The following is a 23,292-nucleotide window of genomic DNA, read 5'->3' as shown; positions in this document are numbered from 1 at the left end:
AAAAAAAGATGTTGCTTGTTATTGCCCCAGAAGAAACTTTAAAAATCAAGAGGCTAAAGGGCAAGGAAGAAGGCCTGAACCACCACTCTGTTTCCACCATCAGTGGCAGACAACCTAATGCCATGACGCAGACAAACCCTGGAGCCTGGAGGAGAGCCTCCAGCATTCGCAGGAAGAGAGGTGCAGCCCAACAGTCTTGGACTGGGGAAAGTTCAGAATAAAAAAAACAAAACACTGATTACAAGTAATATGAACATCACAACTCACCAGCCAGCGCAGGGACAACGTGTTGGCAAAGTCAGTGTTACACTTGAGTTGTCTGAAATAGACCCAGCAACTTCACTATTGCAACAAAAGTCTTGCAGAGTGTTTACAGGATGAGTGCAGCTCCCCAGCTATGCTTCTTAGAGATGTGCATCCTTGTGTGCTTTAGTTTGCACCAGTTTAAAAAAAAAAACTCAATGAGTGACTGTGCACTTCTAGCTTTATATACTTGCAGTTTGACACAAAACAGGCCTCCATTTTGATAATCTCTTTATTACAGCAAATCTGACAGCTTCACTGAGATATCAACAGTGAAATGGTCACCTTATACTGAGCCCTGAAGAGCAAGTGTGTGTAGCATGAAGAAGCACACCTGTTCTTTCAGTTCATACTGTGGCAGCTGTTCCTGTCCACACATTTTGTTCACATGATATGGTATTACTGAACAACCTGAGCACGATGACAGGAAACAAAAAACACTGACGAGACAGATACCTGGCATCTGCAGTCTCCTTCAATCCAGCACCCAACAGTCTGAGTAGGTGACAAAACTACCCAAAATAGTTGCAACATGCACATTGTCCTCTTTGGTTTCCCTCATTTTCTCTGTGTCCAGTAGACTTTAATAGTAGCCAGATTTATGCAGTCTGATTTTTAAACAATTTAACTCCTTGACATTTCATTTTCTACCCCAGGAATTCCTACCCATACCAGCAAGAGAGAGGCTAATTAGCAATAGAAATGGCCATACAAACAGCCTAGGATTCACCCTGTCTAGCTCTCTTGCTTATGTAACACAATATTTGCTTTTGAATAACCTGTATTTAGTGAGGAAAAGACACTCCATCGACCTGTTAGGCAAAAAGAAAAAAAAAAAATCCTTCCTTATACAGGGAGGCAAATCCTATGCAAACTCTCTGATGAGTGACTAATCTTATTAAAAACCCTTGGAACACTGTATTTAAGATACTGAAAATTAGCAGCCCCTCTTTGTTGGCAGTTTCCCTTTTAAGGTGGATCCATGAGGATGGACAGCACTCAGCAGCATGCCATGAATAGGACTGCTTCCTTCCAACATCCTAGTGATGCTATTTCATGGGAGTTCTGTTACATTTCCAGTCTAGTTACTCTAGTCTGTGCTTATCACGCACAAGTCTTTCTATGAAAGAACCCCAAACTCAAGGCAATAAGGATTTTAAAGACGGTGAGTAACAGATACATGGCATTTATGCCCGCAGTACAAAAACAATGCCTCTTAAAATACGGTCAGCTCTCCCTAGTAAAAAAAAAAGATAACCAGATAATCTCCCCCTCAATTCTATAAAAACCATGAAATAGAAGTGCTGCTTTTGTTAAGTGAGACAAACATAGGCATGAATGTCCTTTAAAATAATATCTGATCCAATGCTCCAAAATATTTTGTGATTTTACTTTTAAAATGAGTCTTAAAAAATTTAAAAAAAACAAACCTTCAAGCTTGAGCTCATGGTGAAAAATAAATATCCCTCCATCTCCTTGGGCTATAGTTTGACTTCTTCCTTCTCCTGGTAGCACAGTGTATTTTCTGAAAGAGTCCATAAGAAATCACACTAAGTTAAGATAAGAGATGGCACCTTGGGAAACCACCAGGAATCCCTCCAGCAACGTAGCAGGTTTTGTGCACTAGAATGGATTCCAGACTCTGTTCAGAGCCTCTTGCTGCAGGAGTACAAGATGTGTTTCCACTACAAGTATAGATCATCAGCTGTGAACCACAGTCAGGTTCTTAAAAGAGAGTTCCAAACTTAGAGAGCAACTCTTAGAAGCATTTCCATTTGCAGATGTAAACCCCTCCGAACACTTTGAGGGATGTGTGTTCCTGTCACACCTAGTGACTCCTTCAAGGGAAAGTCTGATGCAGTTTTTGCACAAGTGACCCTTCAATGCATTGTGATCCAAGCAAGATGCTTACTGCATGGACTCAGCAGCAGCAGCAAATTCCACATGTCGAGTTCTCCTCAGATTGTCTGCACTAGCTTTCTGCTGCCACAGTACCTCTTGGTTGTCTCATCAATTCACAAGGCCTAGTCCTGGGTTCTGCAACATGATATTCGGATATAAATATTCTAGAGATAGTTTCCAATTCTTCCAAGAAATCCTGCAACAAACAATGCAAATCAGAGACCATCTTTTAAAAGTGTGAGCAAAGGGATACAAACTTCTTTTGAATAATATAAAGTTGAGATTTCATAAGCAAAAACGGGGTCAAAGTTTTGTGTTGGGATGTTAATATAATGACACAGACTATACCAGTAAAAACAGTTAAAGCACAGTGAAAGAGACCACAGCTGCTGAAGTGATAAGATACACCAAGCCTTCCCTTTGATCCCTGTGCCCATCTTAGTTTATATACTAACCGGATATCGGCACCTAAAAATCATTGCCTGATTCTTAAAGGTGCTGAGCACCTGCAGTTTCCATTAACTGCAGTGGGATTTATGGGTGCTGAGCACATCAAAAAAATCAGACCACATTTAGTCAGAAGACTAACTTGAGGCTCCCACATTTGAAACATCTAGCCAGCAGGTTAGATTCTCTGGTGCATTATGGTGATGGCAAAGAGGCTGAAAAGCAGCTGGATCTTGCCAGCTGAGAATTTCCCCTGGCATAGAGAAGTTTGAGCTGGAGCAGAGCCAACATACCCAGCCCCCTGTGAGCCTGGCCAGGTGTGCTGCACTTCAGCTATCCCCAACTAGTTTATGGTTTCTTGGGGACCACTGTCAGCTGGTATAGTGGCAGGTTTTCTAATCTATACTGGAGCAGGGCAGGCACAGATCCAGCCTAAGACAACCCCCCTACACACACACACACACTTTATATTGCACCATGCAGAAACTCTGCATAGACAAGAATCTGGGCCTAGGTCTTTGACAGAGGGGTACAAAAAAATTAAAGCTAAAAGCCAAACTGACACAGCATCCTCATATTCATGCCTGAATATTAAATGAAAAATACTTACTGAGGACCAGAGAAGTTCTTGGAGGCTATGCAAGCAGTTCTCTATCTCTGCATTTCCCATCAGACCATGACCAACAAGACCATGAAGCATAAACAGGAACAAATCCCACTGCAGAAGAAACAAGGAGTGTCAAATTCCTCAAGATGGGCTATGGCCTGCATCTATTTACTGCTTTGTAAGAACTCTGTACAAGTTATGTTTTGAATTTACTCCAATCTGTATTATGGGGAAAAAACAAAGGTGAAAAGAGGAAGTAAACTCTGGCCCTGGGTTCTGGGGCTTCCTTGCAGCTCATCTAGTCTTGGTTTCCCTTACAGCTCATCTAGTCTATTCTACAATAAAACAATCACACCATTTCAGTGTTGATAAATGCAAAGTAATGCACACTGGAAATTTAATCCAAATTATACATACAAAATGATGGGGTCTAAATTAGCTACTACCACTCAAGATCTTGGAGTCATTGTGAAGCATTTTATGAAAACATCTGCTCAATGTGCAAAAACACAAAGAATGTTAGGACCATAAGGAAAGTGATAAAAAAAAGACAGAAAATATAATAATGCAACTATATAAATCCATGGTATACCCACATCTCAAATACTGAGTGCAGTTCTGGTTGCCCCATCTCAAAAAAGATATATTAGAACTGGAAAAAATACAGAGATATGGAACAGCTTCCATATGAAGACATTAAGGCAGCTGGGACTGTTCAGCTTCGAAAAGAGACAACTGTGGCAAGATATGATAGAGATTTATTAAATAATGAATGGTGGGGAAAAAGTATTTATCCCTTCAAAACACATGAACCAGGGGTCATCCAAAGAAATTAACAGGGAGAAGGTTTAATACAAATATATGAGGAAGTACTTCACACAATGTCAACTGGTGAAACTCCTATTTCTGGCCTTCACAACATCCCCTGGCAATAACTGGGTTAAAAAAAGATTCCATAAGTTCATGGATGATAGGTCTATCTATGGCTATTAGAAAAGATGGCATGGATGCAACCCCATGCTTCCATTGTCCCTAAGCCTCAGACTGCCAGAAGCTGGGACTAGATGACAGAGGATGGATCACTTGATAAATTGCCCTGTTCAGGTCACTCCCTCTGAAGCACCTTGCTCTGGCCACTGTCTGAAGACAGGATACAGGGCTAGATGGACCATTGGTCTGACCCAGTACAGCCATTCTTACGTTTATTTTCAGTTCTGGATTCCCAGCTGGAAATAGAGTAAGTGTTTCCTGCCCAGCTCAAGGACAGGTTGGGAATGCCTGTAATTTTCAACAAAAGCGGATATCCTGGTCTGGAACTACACAGGAAAATTCTTCAGACCCAAAGTTAACCATGGGGCCATTTACATTTACAGTGCTATAATCTCTCAGGTTGATCATCAATTTTATCATTTGTTCTGACATTAAACTGAACAAATTCTAGTGTCACTTGCATCTCCCCAAACATAAATATCACAGTCTGCCTTCTTGACAAAACTATACACTGCTCTTACTTTTCTGCTGTCCCTGAAGAAACTCATTGGCAGCTGAACAGAGAGCCAAATCTTGCTGGCCTTACTCAAATGATAATCAACAGAACTCCAGTGTGAGTACAGCAAGCAGGATTGGGCAGATGGTTCTGGAGAGCTAAGGAAGTCCCACCTCACGTTGCTTGACTTCTGCGATGTAACCGACATTCTTCCTGCTGAACATCAGCTGAACGGGAACAGGTGTCCAAAAGTCTTCCTTCCAAACTGACAGCAGCGATTTCAGAAGGCCATAGACAGCATTCTTCTTCCCTCGCTGTCTTTCAGGTTTCTTCTGGATCTGAGGCTTAAGGCCCTGGATAGGAACACTATCTGAAACTATGGGATGGAGGGGATGGACCAATACAGTTTATTACTATTACATTTACAGTCTTCTTGGTACGTGCAGCACATTGTTAGCGAGCTGACAGGCTTCGTTAGCACCAATACAAACACCAAGGTGAAAACATTCACAAAGAGGCAGTGCAGAGCCACAGTTTCAACTGAGGAGGGTCAGAATCTTGGAACATGCAAAATTCTGGGTTCAGCACCCAAGACAGAAAACACCACAGACAAGAAATAGAAGTCTGTTCTGAAGTTGACTCTACTGGCCTATTGCCCACAAAGCTGGGAGAAGAAAGCAATAAAACTAGCTACTAGTTTTTAGTCTAACAGAATGGGATGTAGTTGTCACTCCTACAAAGGGCAGTGGTTACTTTAACTGAATAGAACATTTAAATAAAAAAAATGTACACTTTGCATTAATAATTTTACTGGTAGATTAGTAGATCCCAGATTTACGTGGGGCGGCTGTACTCTCACTTTATAGTGGATGAACTGTTTTCTCTAAGGACAACATTCATTTTTAATTATTCTTATTACAGTACTTCTAAATACAGCTAAACAATGAATCCTAAAAAACTCAGACCTTCCCTGTAGTTTCTTGTCATCTCATGGAAAGACAGAACTGCATTTCCAGGCCCGCCCCCCCCAAAAAAAAAGAGGAGTTCAGCACCTTTCATCCTTCCAAGGTACAGGAAACCGCTCTCTAAAAGGGGAACATTTCAAGGGGAGCCCTACTCCCTCTGAAGGCTCTAGACAGCAGAGATATGGAGACTGGCCAGGGGGAAAGCTCTGCACCCACATGATTAGCTAAAAGTGTGTGAGGTGTAGATGCACATCAGGTATCAGAAGCCATAATCTGACACATTTAGCACGAGGGGAAATCACACACTGTAGTTGGCTGCTGCCAAGAGATCCAGGCAGTAATGCACTGGCTGAACCTGCACAGAGGGGTCACTGATCCACATGAAATGAGCTACTGACTTTCTCTCACAAGAGAGGCATGAAAACTGGAATCAAATATTACATTTAGGAAAATGTTCAATTCCAATAATCCAGAGACAGGGATCTCAGAGCTCACTGCGTGTCTGAATGAGGGGGCCAAGGACTGGGAGGGGAAAAAAGGGTGAATGAGGTAAATATGTAGTTGAAGGAGGGTCAGCTCAAAAGAATGATGTTTGTGAGGGGTTTTAAGAAAGCAATCTCCCAGTCATCCTGTGGGTTTTGCAATGCAACGTCTTTGCAGATCCAGTGGCACTTTCGTTACAAGAGAGGGCACTCAGAGGTGAAAGGAAAGCAGTCAGCATTAACAGTGCACAGACGTCGTCACAACTGGCTTACCTAGGAGAGATGCCAACTCTACAGTGCACCTAGCCAGCTGCTGCTCAGAGGTGGGACACATGAACTGAAAACATAAAATTGGCATGTCACCATCAGGGAATCATCCCAGAACCTGCAGCCTCTGGTTCAGACTGATCAGACAGGAGCTTTGCATTAAAAATAATTAGGAAAGGCACAAGCAGCAACAGCAGGAGCCACAGAGTTGCTGACTCAGGGTCATTAAAGAAGGCATGGTTGGAAAGATGCAGGAAATTCTCCATGAAAATAATCAATCTTCACATACCCACACATGACATGCAAATATCTAGGGTCAGAGAATGAAACTTATATTTGCCAAGTCTGAGCTCAGATGAAAGGTGCCCCCCTAGCATGAGTTGAGACAGGTTCATTACACTAGCATGTACACAGATGGCTCAGAAAGCACTGCATACTTCTTTATTTCTACCTTTCTGCACTGAAGCGTTTGGCTCAGTCTTTTCAGCAAACACTCCACCTGGACATAGGGAATTCCTTCATCTTCATCCCTGGGTCCCACAGCAATACAGAGCACGTCCTAGACGAAAAGGCAACAACAGCTCATCCTTTGCATTTCTAGAGAGATCACTGGACTGAAGATTAAGCAATTTACAACCATTCCTTAACTGTCACAAAAAAAACCCAAAACAACCCATACACAGCCCACGAAGGAGGCTAGTATTATCCCCACTTTACAAACTAGGAAATGGAAGCAGAAATATTGCCACCAATTTTTTCAAACTTGGGTGCCTAGCTTCAGGCACCCAAATCTATATTTAGGCATGTAATAAGTGCCCTCACTTTTGCCTGTAGCTCTCACTGATGTCAATAAGGGAAACAGCCTCTCACCACCCTTGCAAATCACATCACTTATTTAGCCACCCAAATTTCAAAGTTTTGGTCTAAGTGATTTGCCAAAAGTCACAGAGAGTCAGTGGTACAGCTGGTAACAGAACCCAGGTCTTCTGACCCCTGCCTCCATCTTGTGTCTCAACCATGACGTCATCTTCTGCTTCTCTAGGAGGCTCAACACCATTATTACAGGAGTGTTATATATCACACTCAAAACAAATGTGTAGCATTAACTGTCTGGTTCCTTGGATCATACTTTTCCTGATGCCGTGTGTGGTTAACACCTAGCATCACCAGTGACTTACCGACCAGCACTAGTATCCTTGAATGACAACTAAAGGGCAGAACTTCAATTAGAAGACATGGAAACAACTACGTTTTAGAACATCAAAAGGATTATGTCAGATATAGTGACTCCAAATTTAAGCTTTGCAAAAAGCAAAATAAAAAAAAAAAAAGTAAGATCTTCATATAACTTTCCATGATTTTTTGTTGCAATTCCAGTGGAAACGCTTGTTACTTTTAACAAAACACATTCTGCTGCAGCCAAAACATTGGAGGCAGTGGCCTAGAACATGTGAAACTGATAGGAATTTGACTATTGCTACTCTACTTTCACTACGCATGTAAACAGAAATTAACTCAGAAAAACAAGCAGAATAAATAGTGAAAAGCAGATGAGATTATTAATATTCTTTCACTTAATTTCAGGTGATGGTGACATAACTGTTTGGGTTTTTTTTAATTATGAGTTCTAAGAAAACAGCATCCATTTAAGCCTGGGACAGGAGAGGTAGGAAGGCAATCTGGAAAAATCAAGCCACCCACCACTCCCTTCTTTCTCTGTAACTTCAATTCCCCCTAAATCCAGTTGAGCGCAGAGGAGAAGGCAGGCAGGCAAACCCCTTTCTATGGATTTGCACTGATGTAGCTGACTGGAACTCAGCAAACAATTCTGTTGGTGCATAAGGAGGAATAGAATCCAGCTAGCTCTGCAGGGCTGATAAGGATAAAGACCAGGAAATACTTATTTTAGTCCCTGAAGTCAGCAGAGCTCACTGAAAAAAAAAAAACCACACACACTGGGAGCAGATCTGCAGTGTAAGGAGGAACCATTTTGACATAGTCATTCTTCAGAAAAGAGCTGCACAGAACTCTCACTAGGGCAGGATGGCTCTTACATCCCCAAAACAGGGACTCTGGACTGAGGTAAGTGAAGTCAGATGGACATCTCCCTCTCCCCCCACGGCCATGTCACCATGAACACTGTATTTGACAGGGTCCCTGGGGACCAGAATGCTGATCTCTAAGCAGCTCCTGGAAGGGAGTGAGAAGCAACATAGGCGCACTCCCCTCCACTCCCACCCCATCCAGGCTCAGAGCTTGTTCCTTTGAACTGTGACAGCTTAACTGTACCCAGGGGAGGAAAGTAAAAAAAAAATATCAATGTAACCAAGGAGACAGTGGAAGTTCTGTACTTTGATCTCATTGATGATCTGAGAGGGGAACGGAGCATGGTGCTGGCAGTCGGCGGGACAACCTTTCCTCTCCCCCTGTGCATCTTCACTGGGCAAGGAAGGCCCCTGGACTCTCAACATTCGATTAAAGGTAGTTCTCACTTCTCTTTTGATCAGTGCTGTAAGGAACAAACAACAGGGCTTATTACATTCATATTTTTCTCACAAGGGATATGGAGAACAGGGTTTCGAGAAACCACATTATGGGGTGCTCCCTCAAATCCTTCTCCATTAAGTGGTGTCTCAGGACCAGCATGAGGAATGTGTTAGGTTTCCAACATCCCAGCCTCTGCGCTCCTATTCCTTCTCGTAATCACAGGCTCCCCTCCCACCCTGGGCATGGGCAGAGCCAATGCTGTACCCACAGCTCTTCTCAGAAGTGTAGGTTAACGGTAATATCTAGCCCATCTCTTGAGCCTATTAGAGGATCTCAGTGTGTCCTGTGAACATCAATTAAGCAGGAGATAAACTAGCATCACTATTAGGTAGTGTTACACTAGAAAGCTGAACTGGTGTGTTGTGCCAATTTACACATCAGTGCTTTAGAATGCCCGCACTAGCCATCACATCAGTTTATGTTCTAAGCCCAACATCCACGCTAGTGCTGTTCTAAACCATTTTCGCTGCAATGCCTACGGGGTACCTATCCCATAGTTCTTGGCACAACTCTCAGAAGCAATGACTTCTGAGAGATTCTGAAATGCTACCAATGCACTATGGGACAGAAGCTGGAGAACTATATGAATCATTTCACTACCATCAATGCTAGCAGTAAATCAGTGCAGTCTGAAATGGTTCTCATTAAACTGGCGTTCTGCTGAAAGCAATTCCAATGCGAGTGGTACCTGTTCTGCAGGCAAGCCCTAAGTAGTAGTAATTGGTGTGGACACAAGGTATTTTACAAGCACGCTGAAGGGACCAAGCAGATCTTAGCGCTGTAAATGTCTAGTGCAGACAAGACTTTAGCCCAAGTGACAGATTAAGGGGAAGCCTCCCATATTGTAGAACCCAGCACCCCCCAAACAGACTCCTGACCTCAGATCCTGAAGTGACCTAAAGGCCAAAGTTTGAGAACTCAAAACCTTGTAACATGCACTTAGGGTTGGAAACCAGATGGGTGAGGAAACCAACCTCTTCCCCTGCTTCTAAACAAGTATGGATGGGCAGGACAAACCTTTGACTACAAGAAAACCAGGGAGAGCATGTACTTCATTACACTGGAAAGACCCCTCTCATCTTACAAAAGTCCCTGCCTTCAAGTCAGGAGCAGCAACAGTGCAGAGAGCTGAGGCCTACCTGTGATGTTGGTTGCCAGCCAGCTGCAGGCCTTCTCAGTAGCCAGTCCCACCGCAATGTCCTCTGCACTGCTCAAAACCTTTGAAATGGATAAAGCAGCAGTGTTACAGTTATTGCCATTCACAGGACAACCCTGCCCTACTGGGCAAGGAGAGACAAAGGAAAAATTCTCTAGGGAAGAGTCTTCATTTCAACATACATTGTGTTCAGAGTCAATATGTGCGGCTCCTGATAAACTCAAATGGGACAAGGCCACTGTCATGGAAACTGGGTTCTCAAATGATCAAAATGGTCCTTTTACACACATTCTCTACATGAAGCCCATTGACTCAGGCAGTATTTGGTGCTAAGAAAGATGTATTACATTAATGTATAATTAATGTAACATAAATTAAGTATGATTAACAAATTACATTAATTGTAATGGGAGTTAACTGTGAAGTCACATGGTAATGTAAATAACAGTTAACTATTTTGCTGCTGGATTATTTTGACTGAAATGCCCAGTTAACCTGGGCAAGCATGAGACTCAGGGTGATTTTATATCCATGTGTCAGTAAATTCGACCCTCCTATCACGGAGGGGTTTAAAAGTGACAGCAATGGCGATACAGGAATACCGAGCAGGACTGAAAGGCAAGGCCTTTAATAGACATGGTACATACTGCTGCTGATGTCTCTTCTGACAGCAGCACTCTCACAGCCTCAGGCCCTTTCAACCTGCAAAATCTGCAAAGAAAAAATGGCAAAGAAAATATACTGTTGTGTCAGCCAAAGCTCTAGTGCAGGGGTTCTCAAACTTCATTGCACGGAGACCTCCTTCTGACAACAAAAATTATTACATGACCCCAGGAGGAGGGACCGAAGCCTGAGCCCCGCTGCCCTGGGTTGGGTGGCCAAAGCTGAAGCCCAAGGGCTTCAGTCTCAGGCAGGGGGCCTGTAACCTGAGTTTCTCCACCCAGGGCCGAAGCCCTTGGGCTTTGGCACTAGGCCCAGCAAGTCTAAGCCAGCCCTAGCAACCCCATTAAAATGGGGTTGTGACCCATTCTGAGGTCCTGACCCACAGTTCAGGAGCCGCTGCTCTAGGGTGACAGTCAGAGATGTCCCTCCAGGGACTTCCACCTGCTTTGTTACATTTCACCACTTGAACATCCTAGTTGGTCCCACAACCAGGCAGGACAGAACCAGGTAAGCAAAGTTTTAACAGGTTCCTGCTATAGGCAGTTGAGCCGTAACACCCAGGATTCCTTCCTTCCTTCCTCTCCAAAAGAGGGGAAAATACAATGACTGGAGCTTAAGTCAGTTTGGAGCTGGAGGCAGCTAGAGTACACAGTACTGTATCCTCCTCAATTCCTTCCCAGGAATAGAAGGCATTCGAAGGGAAACTGAGCTCAGATTACAGGGATGCAGCTAAACACACCAGCGCGTCTGAAGCAAAGGTTGGGGGTTTTAAAAATATTTGTGTAATCTCAGAGTCTACACATCATTAAGGAATCTGCAATGAAAAGGAAGAGAAATGACTAATTTAAGTAGCTTCTCCTGCTTACTCTCTGCCTTTGTGGAGAGCCTGCGCCCCTTCGTCGTACAGCTGAGCACACACCTCATCCAGCAGTTTGCTATGATTAGCATCCTCTTCCTTTACCTTATCCTGCAGCATGACCTCTGCCCTTTTGACCAGCTCTGCTACCAGCGTTGCCCTGTTACAAGCCAATGGAACAGAGAGAACAAGCCAGGAAATCAGTATATAGCCCTTATATCCTGCTTCAAGAGGGGCACCATTTTCCTTTAGACCACAAATGAAACAAAACACTGAGATTAAAAACTCCATCACATGTTATTAATCTAACTCCCCCCTCCACAATAAGAGCTTATCATCCCAAGCCCATTGGAATTCATTGCCACAGGATGTTGTTGAGGCCAAAAACAGTGAGATTCAAAAAGGGAATGTAGGTTTCTATAGCTAACAGGAATATGCAGAGTTACCAGTGATTGCTAACAAATTTTGGAAGACAAATTAAACCTTGTGCCTCAAGGCCTAAACCAATCTCTAACTATTAGGGTTTAGGATGAGACCCAACATGAGGGGCAGATTATCCCACATCTGCCTATTGTGACGTGTCTTAAATCTTCCTCTGAAGCATCTGGTGCTAGCCACTATCAGAGATACAACACTAGGCCAGAAAGACCACAGGCCTGATCCAACATGGCAATTTCTATGTTTCCATGTTCACGCTAAACAGACATAATCCAAAGTTACAAGGGATACACAGCTTTCCCCTGAAGATGCTCACAGAAACACCCTAGGTCACTAAGCTCTTTTGGGAGCGCTAGTGCAGACAGGACTTCAGGCAGCCAGTCACCAGCACCCTACCTAGACTAGCACTCACACTAGTTTCCACCAGGAACTGGCAGTACTGATCTCAGCAGAGAGTAGTAACACAGGGACATTTTAGAGCAATCACCCAAATGTAGACAAAGCATTACAGTCAGCAAGGGAAAGTGTCTGCTTACATGATCTATGGACTGGTAATCTCTGACCGAGTCTTACTGAACAGATGCCTTATATCATAAAGCCACCATTGTTTGGCCCCTCAGTAGAGAGGCCAAGGGTAAATGGGACAAGACAAGGAATCAAACTCCCTTCCTCACCCCTAAAAGTGGATGCCCATCTGACCAGAGTAATACATGCTAGCTGTGCAATATCACAAAAGCTTGCTCTATCTGCACTGTACTTCTTCTGTGAACAGAGGCCTTCAATCCCTGAGACTGTCGGTCAAGTGCCTCCAACTAGCACTCAGGTTCTCTCTCTCTCTCACACACACACAATTTAACAAACAATTTAGAAAAATCCAAAAAACCATACAGAATGAGAAGAATCCCTCAGAGGGCTCATTAGAAAAAGGAAACACTCCCTTGCACTCCAATGTCTGCCATTGGATCGCTGGCTGGCTGGCTGGCGGGGGGGGGGGGGGGGGGAGGGAGGGGAGGGGATGATTTCGCATCCAAGAATTAATCAGAAAACTGGTGAGCCCCAATCAGAGAGATCACTGTCTCAGAGAAGGAGGGTGTCAATGGGGCTCAAAGCATTTTACCTGATAAACATTTTTTCAAAATGTTTTTCAAAAATATTTCTAAATGAGATCAGTCTTTTAAAGGTAGAAGCTGGGTGCTGCTGGGAGGGGACAGGGTGTCTTATTCTGCATGGGCCAGAGGGTGCCCAAGTGGAGTTCATTCCAGTCTCAGCGTCGTCAAGGAATCCAAGACAAGGAAAAGCACTTCCAACATCAAGGGAGAGATTCCCCCCACCTTCCCCTCAAAGGGGGGGGTGGCAACTAACCTTTGAACCAGCTGAAATACTAAGCTGTGATTTAAAAAAATAACACTGCCCATTTATAGTGCCATCCACCTGAGGATCTCTCATAGGACTTTACTATGAGTTAGACCCCCAACACTCAATCAGGGAGGGAAGTATTACCATTGTTAACATCATCCTCGTTTTCACAGATAGGGTATTGAGGCAAAGATTAAGTGACTTGCCACTTGTTTTACAATACCTGTAAGAGCCAACCTGTGTGTGCGTGTGGGGGGGGGGCAGTGTTTCTGTCGTTGGCAGAGGGTTGAGGCTGGGGGGCAAGGGAAGTGAGCAGACAGCATCTGCACAGATGTCTACTAGGTGGGCCCTTCTGTTATACAAATCCCCTTCCATCTTAAATAGAGGGTGACATTTTCACCAGATGAAATGGAGGAAATGCAGAGTGGTCCCCACCACACTAGTCCAAAATGAGCCCAACTTTTTAGTACCAGTCAGGTTCAGATTGCCCACTGTCAGCAGTGAGGCCAATGCAGCAACTCCCTCTGCAACAGGACACCCAAATGTTTGGCCTCAGATTGAAACCCAACAGGCAAGCAGGGATTTTCAGAGATGCCCAACCCAGCACTTACTTGATGTGCTTAACACAGTTGGATCCCACCCTCTCTGCCACAAATTCCACGGTCCTCCGCAGGGATGGAGGCTGGTTGTGGAAGAAGGCCTGCTCCAGCTCCACCTGCTCAAGAGGAAGAACAAGAGCTACAAACAGACCAGGGCACTCCACATCAATCCTCCCCTCTGCACTACAGGAACAAACAGTCCCAGGGCACATTGGCTCTGTTGTGTACTGTACACAGTCAAGATTCATAAATATTTAGGTCAGAAGGGACCATTATGATCATCTAGTCTGACCTCCTGCACAACGCAGGCCACAGAATTTCACCGACCACTCCTGCAAAAACCTCACACCTATATCTGTGCTACTGAAGTCCTCAAATCGTAGTTTAAAGACTTCAAGGAGCAGAGAATCCTCCAGCAAGTGACCCGTGCCCCATGCTACAGAGGAAGGCGAAAAACCTCCAGGGCTTCTTCCAATCTGCCCTGGAGGAAAATTCCTTCCCGACCCCAAATATGGCGATCAGCTAAACCCTGAGCACATGGGCAAGATTCATCAGCCAGATGAAAGGCACAGAACTTGTCTATACTAGAGCATTTTATGACCACAACCCCGGAACACCTTGTAAAATGCTTATGTCCAATCTTCCTCTCACCTTTTAGCCCAAAGCTTCTTCCTTTTGACTTGTGAGGAAACTGCAAAACAATTGACTGATAAAGTGGTAAAAAAGAGGAAGGAAAAACATGGATAGCTCTGTCCATTCTGAGAGCAGCACCTTTTCACAGCAGGCTGCAACTGGGAGCACTGTATGACAATGAGCCATTCCCAGGGAGTATTGCTTTATTCCCTTTAATTATAGGGGGACAACACTGCACCACACACAGAACCCTCATATGTCCTACCATGGTTATAGAGGAATCAGAGCAGTGTAAAAAGAAAGTCAGGGGTACGCACCAAAAAGAAGAGACAGGAAGAAAGACTGGGTATAAAAGCATCAGCTGTGCGTGTGACAGGAAAGGCTTGTGTATTCAGGTTCTCTAGAATTTAGAGCCCACCCAGTATCAGTGCTGGAAGATTTAACAAGCAGATAGTAGGATCAGTCACCCTTCCTCTTATAACTGTTAAGCAAGAGATTCCTTGCTGCCTATGCTTGTGTTGTCCCCCCCCGCCCCCCCCATATAGTTTTAGGCTAACACTGTGCAGCCTGCCCTCTTGTGAACACTCCTTCCCTTTGCATATCTGCTGTGAAAAGCCACTTCACCATGCTCAGAGCTATTTCATTATGTGGAAACAGAATGGATCCCTAACTTGTGCAAGGAGCCAGTACACAGCTCCTCTCTGGTTCTCTCTACCTGCAATTTCTGCTGTGTGATAGAAGGTTTAGGTGCCAAGGACTCTGCAGCAGTTGGGGTTATTTTCCTTATAAAGCCACCATTCTTTGCTCCACTGCCAGCCACAAAGGAAGCCAGCAGCTTCCGTAGCTCACCTGTAAAGAAAAAACAGGTGTGAAGAGCAGTCCCCACATATACAGTCCTGACAGTGGGTAACAGAGCCAGATGTGCCAAGAGAAATTCACTGAACCAGGTTCTGCAATACCTTAGCTTTTGTGAAAGCAGAGAGTAAGTTTGGGATCTGAGGAGAGGCCAGCACAATCCCAACACCCCACACACCCAGGATGGTGAGGAAAGCGGGCTGCAAGCCCCTACCCTTGCAGGGTGGCAAGGCACCCCCAGAAGCTGCACTCCTAGCAGGAAACAGGAAGGCTGCACACTGCTTCCCAATACTCAACAGCAACCCTTCAGAAGGATTAGGGAGTAGTGACTTGGACAAGGTTTTCACGACAATCCCGCCCAGTCCTCCTCAGACTGCGGCAGCTCTGCAAGGGCCACCAGGGTTGTGGGAGAATCAAGGACCCTCAGTACTCCAGTGTGGTTACCGAGAGAATGCCGGAGGTGAGCTCAGTACAGGGGATTTCAACCCTTCAAATTGTGATGTGCATTTCCCATGTAAGAATCATTGCACTGACTGTACAGCCTTCCCTGCAGCCCCAGGAGATAAAGCCTCCCCCTTTTCATCTTCAAAGCCAATGGTCAGGTGGGTGCCTCTGTTGTATGAGTGCACAGCCACCAAGAGGCAGTCTCTCAAGGAAACAAAGACTGAGGAACACTGTCACTAGCAATCCTGACAACACAAGCTTGACAGTATATGATGTCAAGGTACAAAGAGATCCCTCCCCTCTACCTTCAGTAAGTGTCAGCCTAGAGACCAGGGTACTGTCACAATCCAAACCCTTCCCATTTAAACACAGCATGAGGAAGCCTGGCACTCCCCCATTCAAGTCTGACTTTACATGGAGCGCCAGGTTCCCCCTCTCCTGTGAATCACTAACTCTACACAGTCAGAACAGTCAATCTGCAGCCTCCCTGTCCCCTGAGAGGTACGTCTATCAATTGTTGTTGGAGAATCCATGACTTGGTCTTTTCATCAAGGTCAGAGTTATGAGATTTAAGGTTGTGGGGAGGGGTAAGAAAGATGACCTGACTCATGGGACCAAAGAATGCTGGCACTAACATCAATACAATACTCACCAAGGAAGGGACAGCAGGTATAAAGTAACTGCTGATCCACCAAAGGCACAGAATCCTGGTAAAAGGAAGAAAAGGAAGTTGAAGGACAGAACAACTGCAAAAGGGTATCATCTTTAGAGGATTAGAAATCCCTTACGTATCACGCAGATGTCTCAGGGCACCTTACCCTCAAAAAATGGAGCTAATATAACTCAGATCAAGTGCATCTGAAGGGAGACATGAACTCTGAACACACACAGAGTTCATTCCTGCCCTCAATATGCAGTGAACAGTGCTGCATTTCAGAAAGATCTGCCATTGCTTGAGCTTTAGTCCTGGTCACTGTCAAAACCCCACTGAGAGTGGATGGTTGTAAAAAGGGATTAGGGATCCCAGTGGAGGCCTGCTGCCCTGACTGCTGCTGACTGGGGGAGGAGCCCAAACTAGGAGGAGGGTAAAGAACACACAACTATTAAAAATTAAAGCTCCACCACTGATTCCATCCAGACACACAGAATCAGTCCACTTGACTTTAGACTCTGACCCATGGAGTTACAAGACCACACACACCCCCGCCGCCATATTACCACCTTGCATAGCCAAGCAGGATGGGGATCAAGAGAGGGCCTAGCATCCCATCATTGCAGACAGTATATATTGTACATATTTAGGAAAGGCTGCAATGGAGTTCTGCATCTCCCTTCTGCCATTGGAGGTCCAACTGACACATACTGCACTGTAACAAGATACTCTCATATAGTGGTGAGACAGGCTGGAGGCTCCCACAGACAGCAAGAGAGATGGGATCTGAAAACTACTTTATTTGTTGGCTTGAATTATTTTTTCTGAAGTGGTTTTTGTTCAAGTGCTAATTACCCTTTGCCAGGCCAGGTGGATTGTAGAGAATCCCAATACAGCAGACTTCTTTAAAAAAGATCTGAGTCACCTGTTTCCAGTTTCTGTTCTGTCATCACTCCTAGCACCTGGGACAGGCTGTAACTCTCACACTCACTCTGCACTGTGGATATTCTATCAACATTAGATCAGAGTCTGTAAACAAACATGCTTGTGTGCCCTCATCTCCTTGGCAAAGCACCCCCTCAGTTCATCCTGGCCACGCTTTCTCCAGTTTAGAGTCATATTGGCAGTTTACCAAAAGCCCTGAGGGGTAATTTGCATAAAACAAGCAGATTGCAGCTGCCTGTGTTTTCAATATTGAAGTCCAGCCCACGGAGACTATAGGTCCCAGCATAAAATGCAATCTGACCAGTCAGACAAGTCGAAGCATTGCATGCGTCTTTATTCAACACATTTGCACTGAAGATAAGCCACTACACACGATGTTGAAGTCCACAGGCTGCACATGGCCTGCAGGTCACCCATGCCTCAATCAGCAGCAAATATTAAAGCAGCTACTGTTACACAAACTTACCAAAGCCTGAGCAGATGTCATAGTGTCCCTCATCAACCCCTCCTGTCTGACTTCACTGGTGAAGAACAACTCCTCTGGGACCGAGGGGACCTGGAACACAAACCCTCAATAGTTGCCATCCACCGGCAGTCAGTGAGTGAAATACAGTCCCAGCTACAAGGGTGGGACAGTCTTTCAATGTTCTAAAAATATATATCCTGCCATTAAGTCTTCCATACTCTGGCAGACCCACCATGCCACAGATAGCTTCTTTCTATAAATCAAGAGTTTATTACCCTCCATTTCACATATCCCAACCTCCCACCGGGGATCTTTCATATCGCTCACCAAGCTTCGGGGTTCTCTCACTCCCATTAAAACAGGCACCATTCTCCCAGCTGAGGACAGAACAGGACTACCTTTGGAGTCTCATCAATGCCATTTCTTAATAAGCTAGACAAGTTCTCTGTTGATTAATGCAAAGCACTGCCACCTCCCCACAGCATTCAGCACACTACCTTTGCAGTGCAAGACAATTTCCAATTTCAGTGGGAACTAATGTGTCCACTCGTAACAGACAAAGCCCTTTGCTTCTGAGGAAAAGTGCTATATAGTTTAATGAAGATGAGATCTATAGAAACAAAGTAGGGAATTATACAGGAGTGTTAAACTTGCTACAGAAAGGATCTCATTTATTTTATCTCACTTTATCTCATTTTCATTTGTTTTCAATTAACTTCTAGCACATTTTCCTCCAGCCATTTACTTTTCCAACTACTGTACCTGAAAAAGCCAGCCCAGCACTGCAAGTATCAGTAGCTTGTTCAGGAAACTCATCTCCTTATCTTCAGAAAGGACCAGGCACCTGCCATGGAGAAAGGGCAGTAGAAGAGACCATTAAACTTCAGCTGCATTAATTAAAAAAATATTCTCGCTATACTATAACTTGTCTCCATGCTCTCCATTTCCTTGACCTGTTCCCTGCTTTGTCTACCTTAAATCTCAACCTCTTTTGAGCAGAGAAGGTGTCTTAGCCTGTGCATGAGCGTGCGCGGTGGTGGTGGAGGGGGTGGGGTTGTATAAAGTGCATTGTACATTTGGTCTCCAGCAGCCACAGTTTGGTGAACTTAGGACATGCTACAAATCCCATCTCTTTGCACTCTTTTATGGAGGGGAGAAGAATTGAGAATATTTGGGCAGTGGGGAACTTTGCAGAGGGAATTAAGTTTATATTTTGCAGCTGCACACTGCTTGAAGACACATGGGAAGCTGTATATATTTGGTCAAACGCTATATTTTAATCAAGTGTCAAAGGTTCCCAGAGCTTGGGATGGACTCCTCTTAATACAGTATAAAATCAAGAGAAATACAAGCGATTTACAGCTGTAACAGGGACAGAAGTGATTTTTTATAATGGTCCCACCTGAGGGCTAGCATGCAGCCTCACAGCCACCATTTTGGAAGAAGAGTGGGATGTGATTATCATTGCAAAGAAATGTTCTCAAGCAGGTGCAGGCATCCTTGCTCAGTCTCTCACCTGTACAGCTGCAGCAGGAGGGAAAATACCCTCCCGTAGTAGTCAAGGAATGGAGCAAAATGGTCCACAAGGGAGAGGAACTCTACAACCCAAGGAACGGTAAGAATAGTACGTCGGTTCAAGATAGATCGTCTCAGGAGCTTCCATATATCCAGTACAGGCAGAGTCTTGATGGGCAATACACATTAAGTCAACTTAAATTAGTTTGAAGCTAACTTTTCACACTTACTTTAAAAAGAAAAATCCACATCTACCTTATGGTTTTTCTTTCCATGATTTAACTCTTTGTACAACTAAGCGGTAACAAAATGGCTAGTGTTTATATCTCTGTAACTTCCAGTCACTGGAGATATATATAAATTAAATATCCTGCTAGTAATAGTTAAATGGAGATCCCACTGTAGCTTTGAGAAGATGGTCTTCTGGCTAGAACTCTGACACAGTATCAGGAAATCTGGGTTCAATTCTTACAGACAATAAAAGCCAATCTGCATCTGGTTTGACATATTAGTAGGAGTATTTAGCGGAGACCTGAGACACTCCTAAAAGCGTTTCTAGCAGTAGAACCTTACACAATGCAAAGGAAGCATTTCCTGTGTATTCAGGTCTTCGATACATCATCAAGAAGTTCAGCAATGCACCACTTACTAACACCTCCCTCTTCCCTCTCTCATATGCTTTTCTTCACCCGACAGGGCACAGCACAGTATGGAATGTCATTTGAGTCTGTTCCACCTCATGAAATGGTGCTGCCAGATGCAGCAGAGAAATACCTGCCTCATCTGGGGCAAAGGAAACTTACTTGCCAAGCAAAAGCACAGGCTGGTTCTCTAGCAGGTTACTTACTTGGTTCCTTAATGCCACTGCAGACTCCTGCAAGTCTCTGCTTGGTGGTTCCACTGTTTGGTATGGCAGGAAAACAAGAAATCCTAGAAACTTCGCAAGGAGTCTGAGAGTCATCAGGGCTGCAGTGAAATGCTTTTTTTCATCCTGAAATGGAGAGAAGGAAAACTGGTCAGGGACAACACCATGCCAAACTGGGAAGCAGTAACCTACCAGAACTCTTCTCTTCCTGCATGGGAAATGCCTCACAGCTTCATCCTCCCCACCACTCTCCGAAAAACTCTTTCCCCTATAACACAGCGAAGGGCACTCTGCAATATTCAAGTATCCTTCAAAAGTGGAGTTCAGCAATCAAGTGCACTGGTAAGAGTTCTAAGGGAGATGTTTACAGGACCAGGCCCTTCTCTTCAAAGCCCTGCATGGACAGAGGCTGAGGTATGTGACCTCATGTCTCTACTTTTCTCCATAGCAGCTGGGTTCCACAAAAATGCTTCCACTGACAGAGTCCAGGTTTCAGTTTAAGAGCGTTTTCAGCAGAGGACCCTCAACTGTGAAGCTCGCTGCTACAAGAGATGATCCTAAGCCCACCTCTTCCAGTCTTCAAAGTCTCACCTCTTCCAGCAAGCATTCCCTTAATCACATTGCAATACAGCCCCAGAAACATGCTCCTGGGGCATGCCACCTAGACCTACAAAAGCAGCTTAGAAATGAGTGCAAGTAGAGACCTGGCTCCTCCTCCAGAGGGACAAGTGGAGTACATTTAATCAGTATAAATGTAACTAGATATTGTTGTGATGGGCACATTTAAAATACATACATAAATGGCTGTACACAGCTCCTGTCTTCACTGTTGCACTGGCTACTGAGGGGACAGTCCCACTATTGACATAAGCAACAAATGAATCCAAGATCTTTTTCTTAAAAAAAGAAAACAAGAAGCTGCTCAAACAGTCATACTTCCATATTACTAATCTTAACTTGATATTCCTGTACTCCTCCATCTCTGGCAATGAAGCAAGAGCAATCAGCACGTAGCCAACATCAGCCGAGTAGCAGCTGCATATCCCTGAGAATTGAGAGAGCAGTTTCATTCTGAAAAGTGACTTGGTGAAGATGGCAGCCTTGGGTCCTACATGTGTTCTGTCTCAGTGACTCCAGACTGTTTGCTCATCTTAGAAGCTGCCAGCACCACAAACACACGCTGGGATCTCAGCTAAACTAAATTATCTGTTTCAGAGTAGCAGCCGTCTTAGTCTGTATTAGCAAAAAGAAAAGGAGTACTTGTGGCACCTTAGAGACTAACAAATTATCTGTGGCTTGTGCAACATGATCAAAGATCCTGATGGCCACATTCTGCCTTCTGTTACATCTGTGCAACCCTCAGGATTTTAGTGGAATTGCATAAGTATAACTAGGCAAAATTTTAGAACAATGGGATTGCACGGTTAGCCTTACAAACATAGGTATGTTAGCTCTACAGGGTTAACATGATTTTTTTTTTTTAAATGTTAAGTTACTTTATTTGTACTGCAGTCAGACCATCAGACTCAACACACAGTGAACAGACCTGCTAAGATGTCTTTTAAAACACAAAACTTGACACTTTTCAGAGTAGAACCACATTTTAAGAGTTGCTGATCACCAAAAGGCGCCATTTGCATAGTTACTTCTGTAACCATAACTGAGCACATGTAAACTGAGCACAGGGGCAAAGTTAAAGTGGCTACTGGAACCTTATTGGATAATTTTTTATCTTCCAAACATACTGATGTAACAATATTTTAGATTTTTTTTTTTTTTTTTAAAAGAGGATCACAATCGCAACTATAAATGGATTTTAAACAAGTCTTTTTATATCACTGTAGCAACTAGGAAACTCATCATGAACCAGCTCTCGGACTGATCCGATGAACAAGTTCTTAGCAGATGTCTGGAACATATTACTTACCTGTTCATCCATATCTGCCTCCCCATCACTAGGTTCGTGCTCTACCAAAGTAAGGCCATCCAGCTCAAGTATTTTTAGACACAGGCTATCCATCAGGTGCTGGTTGAACTGGTAGCTTCAGCAAAAGATGAAAAATCAGACTGAAAATAGCAGTGGAATCTCAACTAACATTTAAGCCTTAATCACTGAAGTTGGGGACGGCCGATACAAAACATCAACTCATTTAAGGGAGGAGCTCCAAGTGCATTGTGTGGCCAAGAATAGCAGTGTCTAACAGCCAGGCAGAGCCTGGGCAGACTCCATGCAAGTCTCGCCACACAGCTCTGTCAGTGCACTAACCAACCTCAACATTGACTAACGACCTTTTCCATTCTAATCTTGGGCCTCTCTGGAACAGAGACTCCCCTTATTCTCCAACAGCATGCTGGTTCTAATGATGTGGCTAAACATTTACAGATGAGACTGAGGTCCCTAAACCCATTTCATTTGCAGTCTAAGGGAGATCTGAATCTATGCTGTGGAACATGAAAGGCTAACCATAGAGCAGCCTCACACTCCACCGCAGGGCACTGACCACCACCACCCTGTAAGGAACAATTCAGCTGTGCAGAGCTCCTGCTGTTCGCTGTTGCATTACCTCGTGGTATTAGGAAACAATGACCCCCTCTGGCAAGACATTCAGTTTGATTCTGTAGTAAGCTAACTAGGAACTAGCCTGATGTAGCTCTTAGGAGAAGAAGATAGATTGGGCCAGTGGATACAAGAGCAACTTGGTAACTATGCCAGTCAGGACTACTTAATGGACAGTGCAAATCGCAACCTTCTTCAGAGTTTGAAAACGTCCCCACTTGGGCTCTACTGTCCCGAAGAGCTGGAGTTCCAAGACCAGTTTCTGAGTTGACTCCCCAACTGCAGC

The 23,292-nt window shown here is 44.3% G+C and overlaps 1 protein-coding gene across 2 annotated transcripts in view; it reads right to left on the bottom strand.

Annotated features, from left to right (window-relative positions):
- Positions 1–494: 494 nt before the first annotated feature.
- The window catches only part of CDAN1 (codanin 1), a 43,540-nt gene continuing 20,742 nt past the window's right edge, over positions 495–23,292 (bottom strand). For both annotated transcript variants that reach the window (XM_074955637.1, XM_074955638.1), the window contains 17 exons: positions 22,377–22,491; positions 20,432–20,575; positions 19,586–19,752; positions 18,832–18,913; positions 18,070–18,159; positions 16,659–16,713; positions 15,423–15,556; positions 14,087–14,190; positions 11,692–11,841; positions 10,810–10,873; positions 10,146–10,224; positions 8,811–8,968; positions 6,911–7,018; positions 6,466–6,529; positions 4,919–5,121; positions 3,263–3,370; positions 495–2,401 (listed from right to left, as the gene is read on the bottom strand). In XM_074955637.1, coding sequence (XP_074811738.1) covers positions 2,276–2,401; positions 3,263–3,370; positions 4,919–5,121; positions 6,466–6,529; positions 6,911–7,018; positions 8,811–8,968; positions 10,146–10,224; positions 10,810–10,873; positions 11,692–11,841; positions 14,087–14,190; positions 15,423–15,556; positions 16,659–16,713; positions 18,070–18,159; positions 18,832–18,913; positions 19,586–19,752; positions 20,432–20,575; positions 22,377–22,491 — 1,951 coding nt within the window. In that variant the 3' untranslated portion in view covers positions 495–2,275. The remainder of the gene's footprint in view (positions 2,402–3,262; positions 3,371–4,918; positions 5,122–6,465; positions 6,530–6,910; positions 7,019–8,810; positions 8,969–10,145; positions 10,225–10,809; positions 10,874–11,691; positions 11,842–14,086; positions 14,191–15,422; positions 15,557–16,658; positions 16,714–18,069; positions 18,160–18,831; positions 18,914–19,585; positions 19,753–20,431; positions 20,576–22,376; positions 22,492–23,292) is intronic.

This window comes from Natator depressus, chromosome 6, assembly GCF_965152275.1.
Source record: "Natator depressus isolate rNatDep1 chromosome 6, rNatDep2.hap1, whole genome shotgun sequence".
NCBI lineage: Eukaryota > Metazoa > Chordata > Testudines > Cheloniidae > Natator > Natator depressus.
The sequence above is the reverse complement of the archived record's forward strand: the minus strand, read 5'-3'. Positions and strand labels throughout refer to the sequence as shown.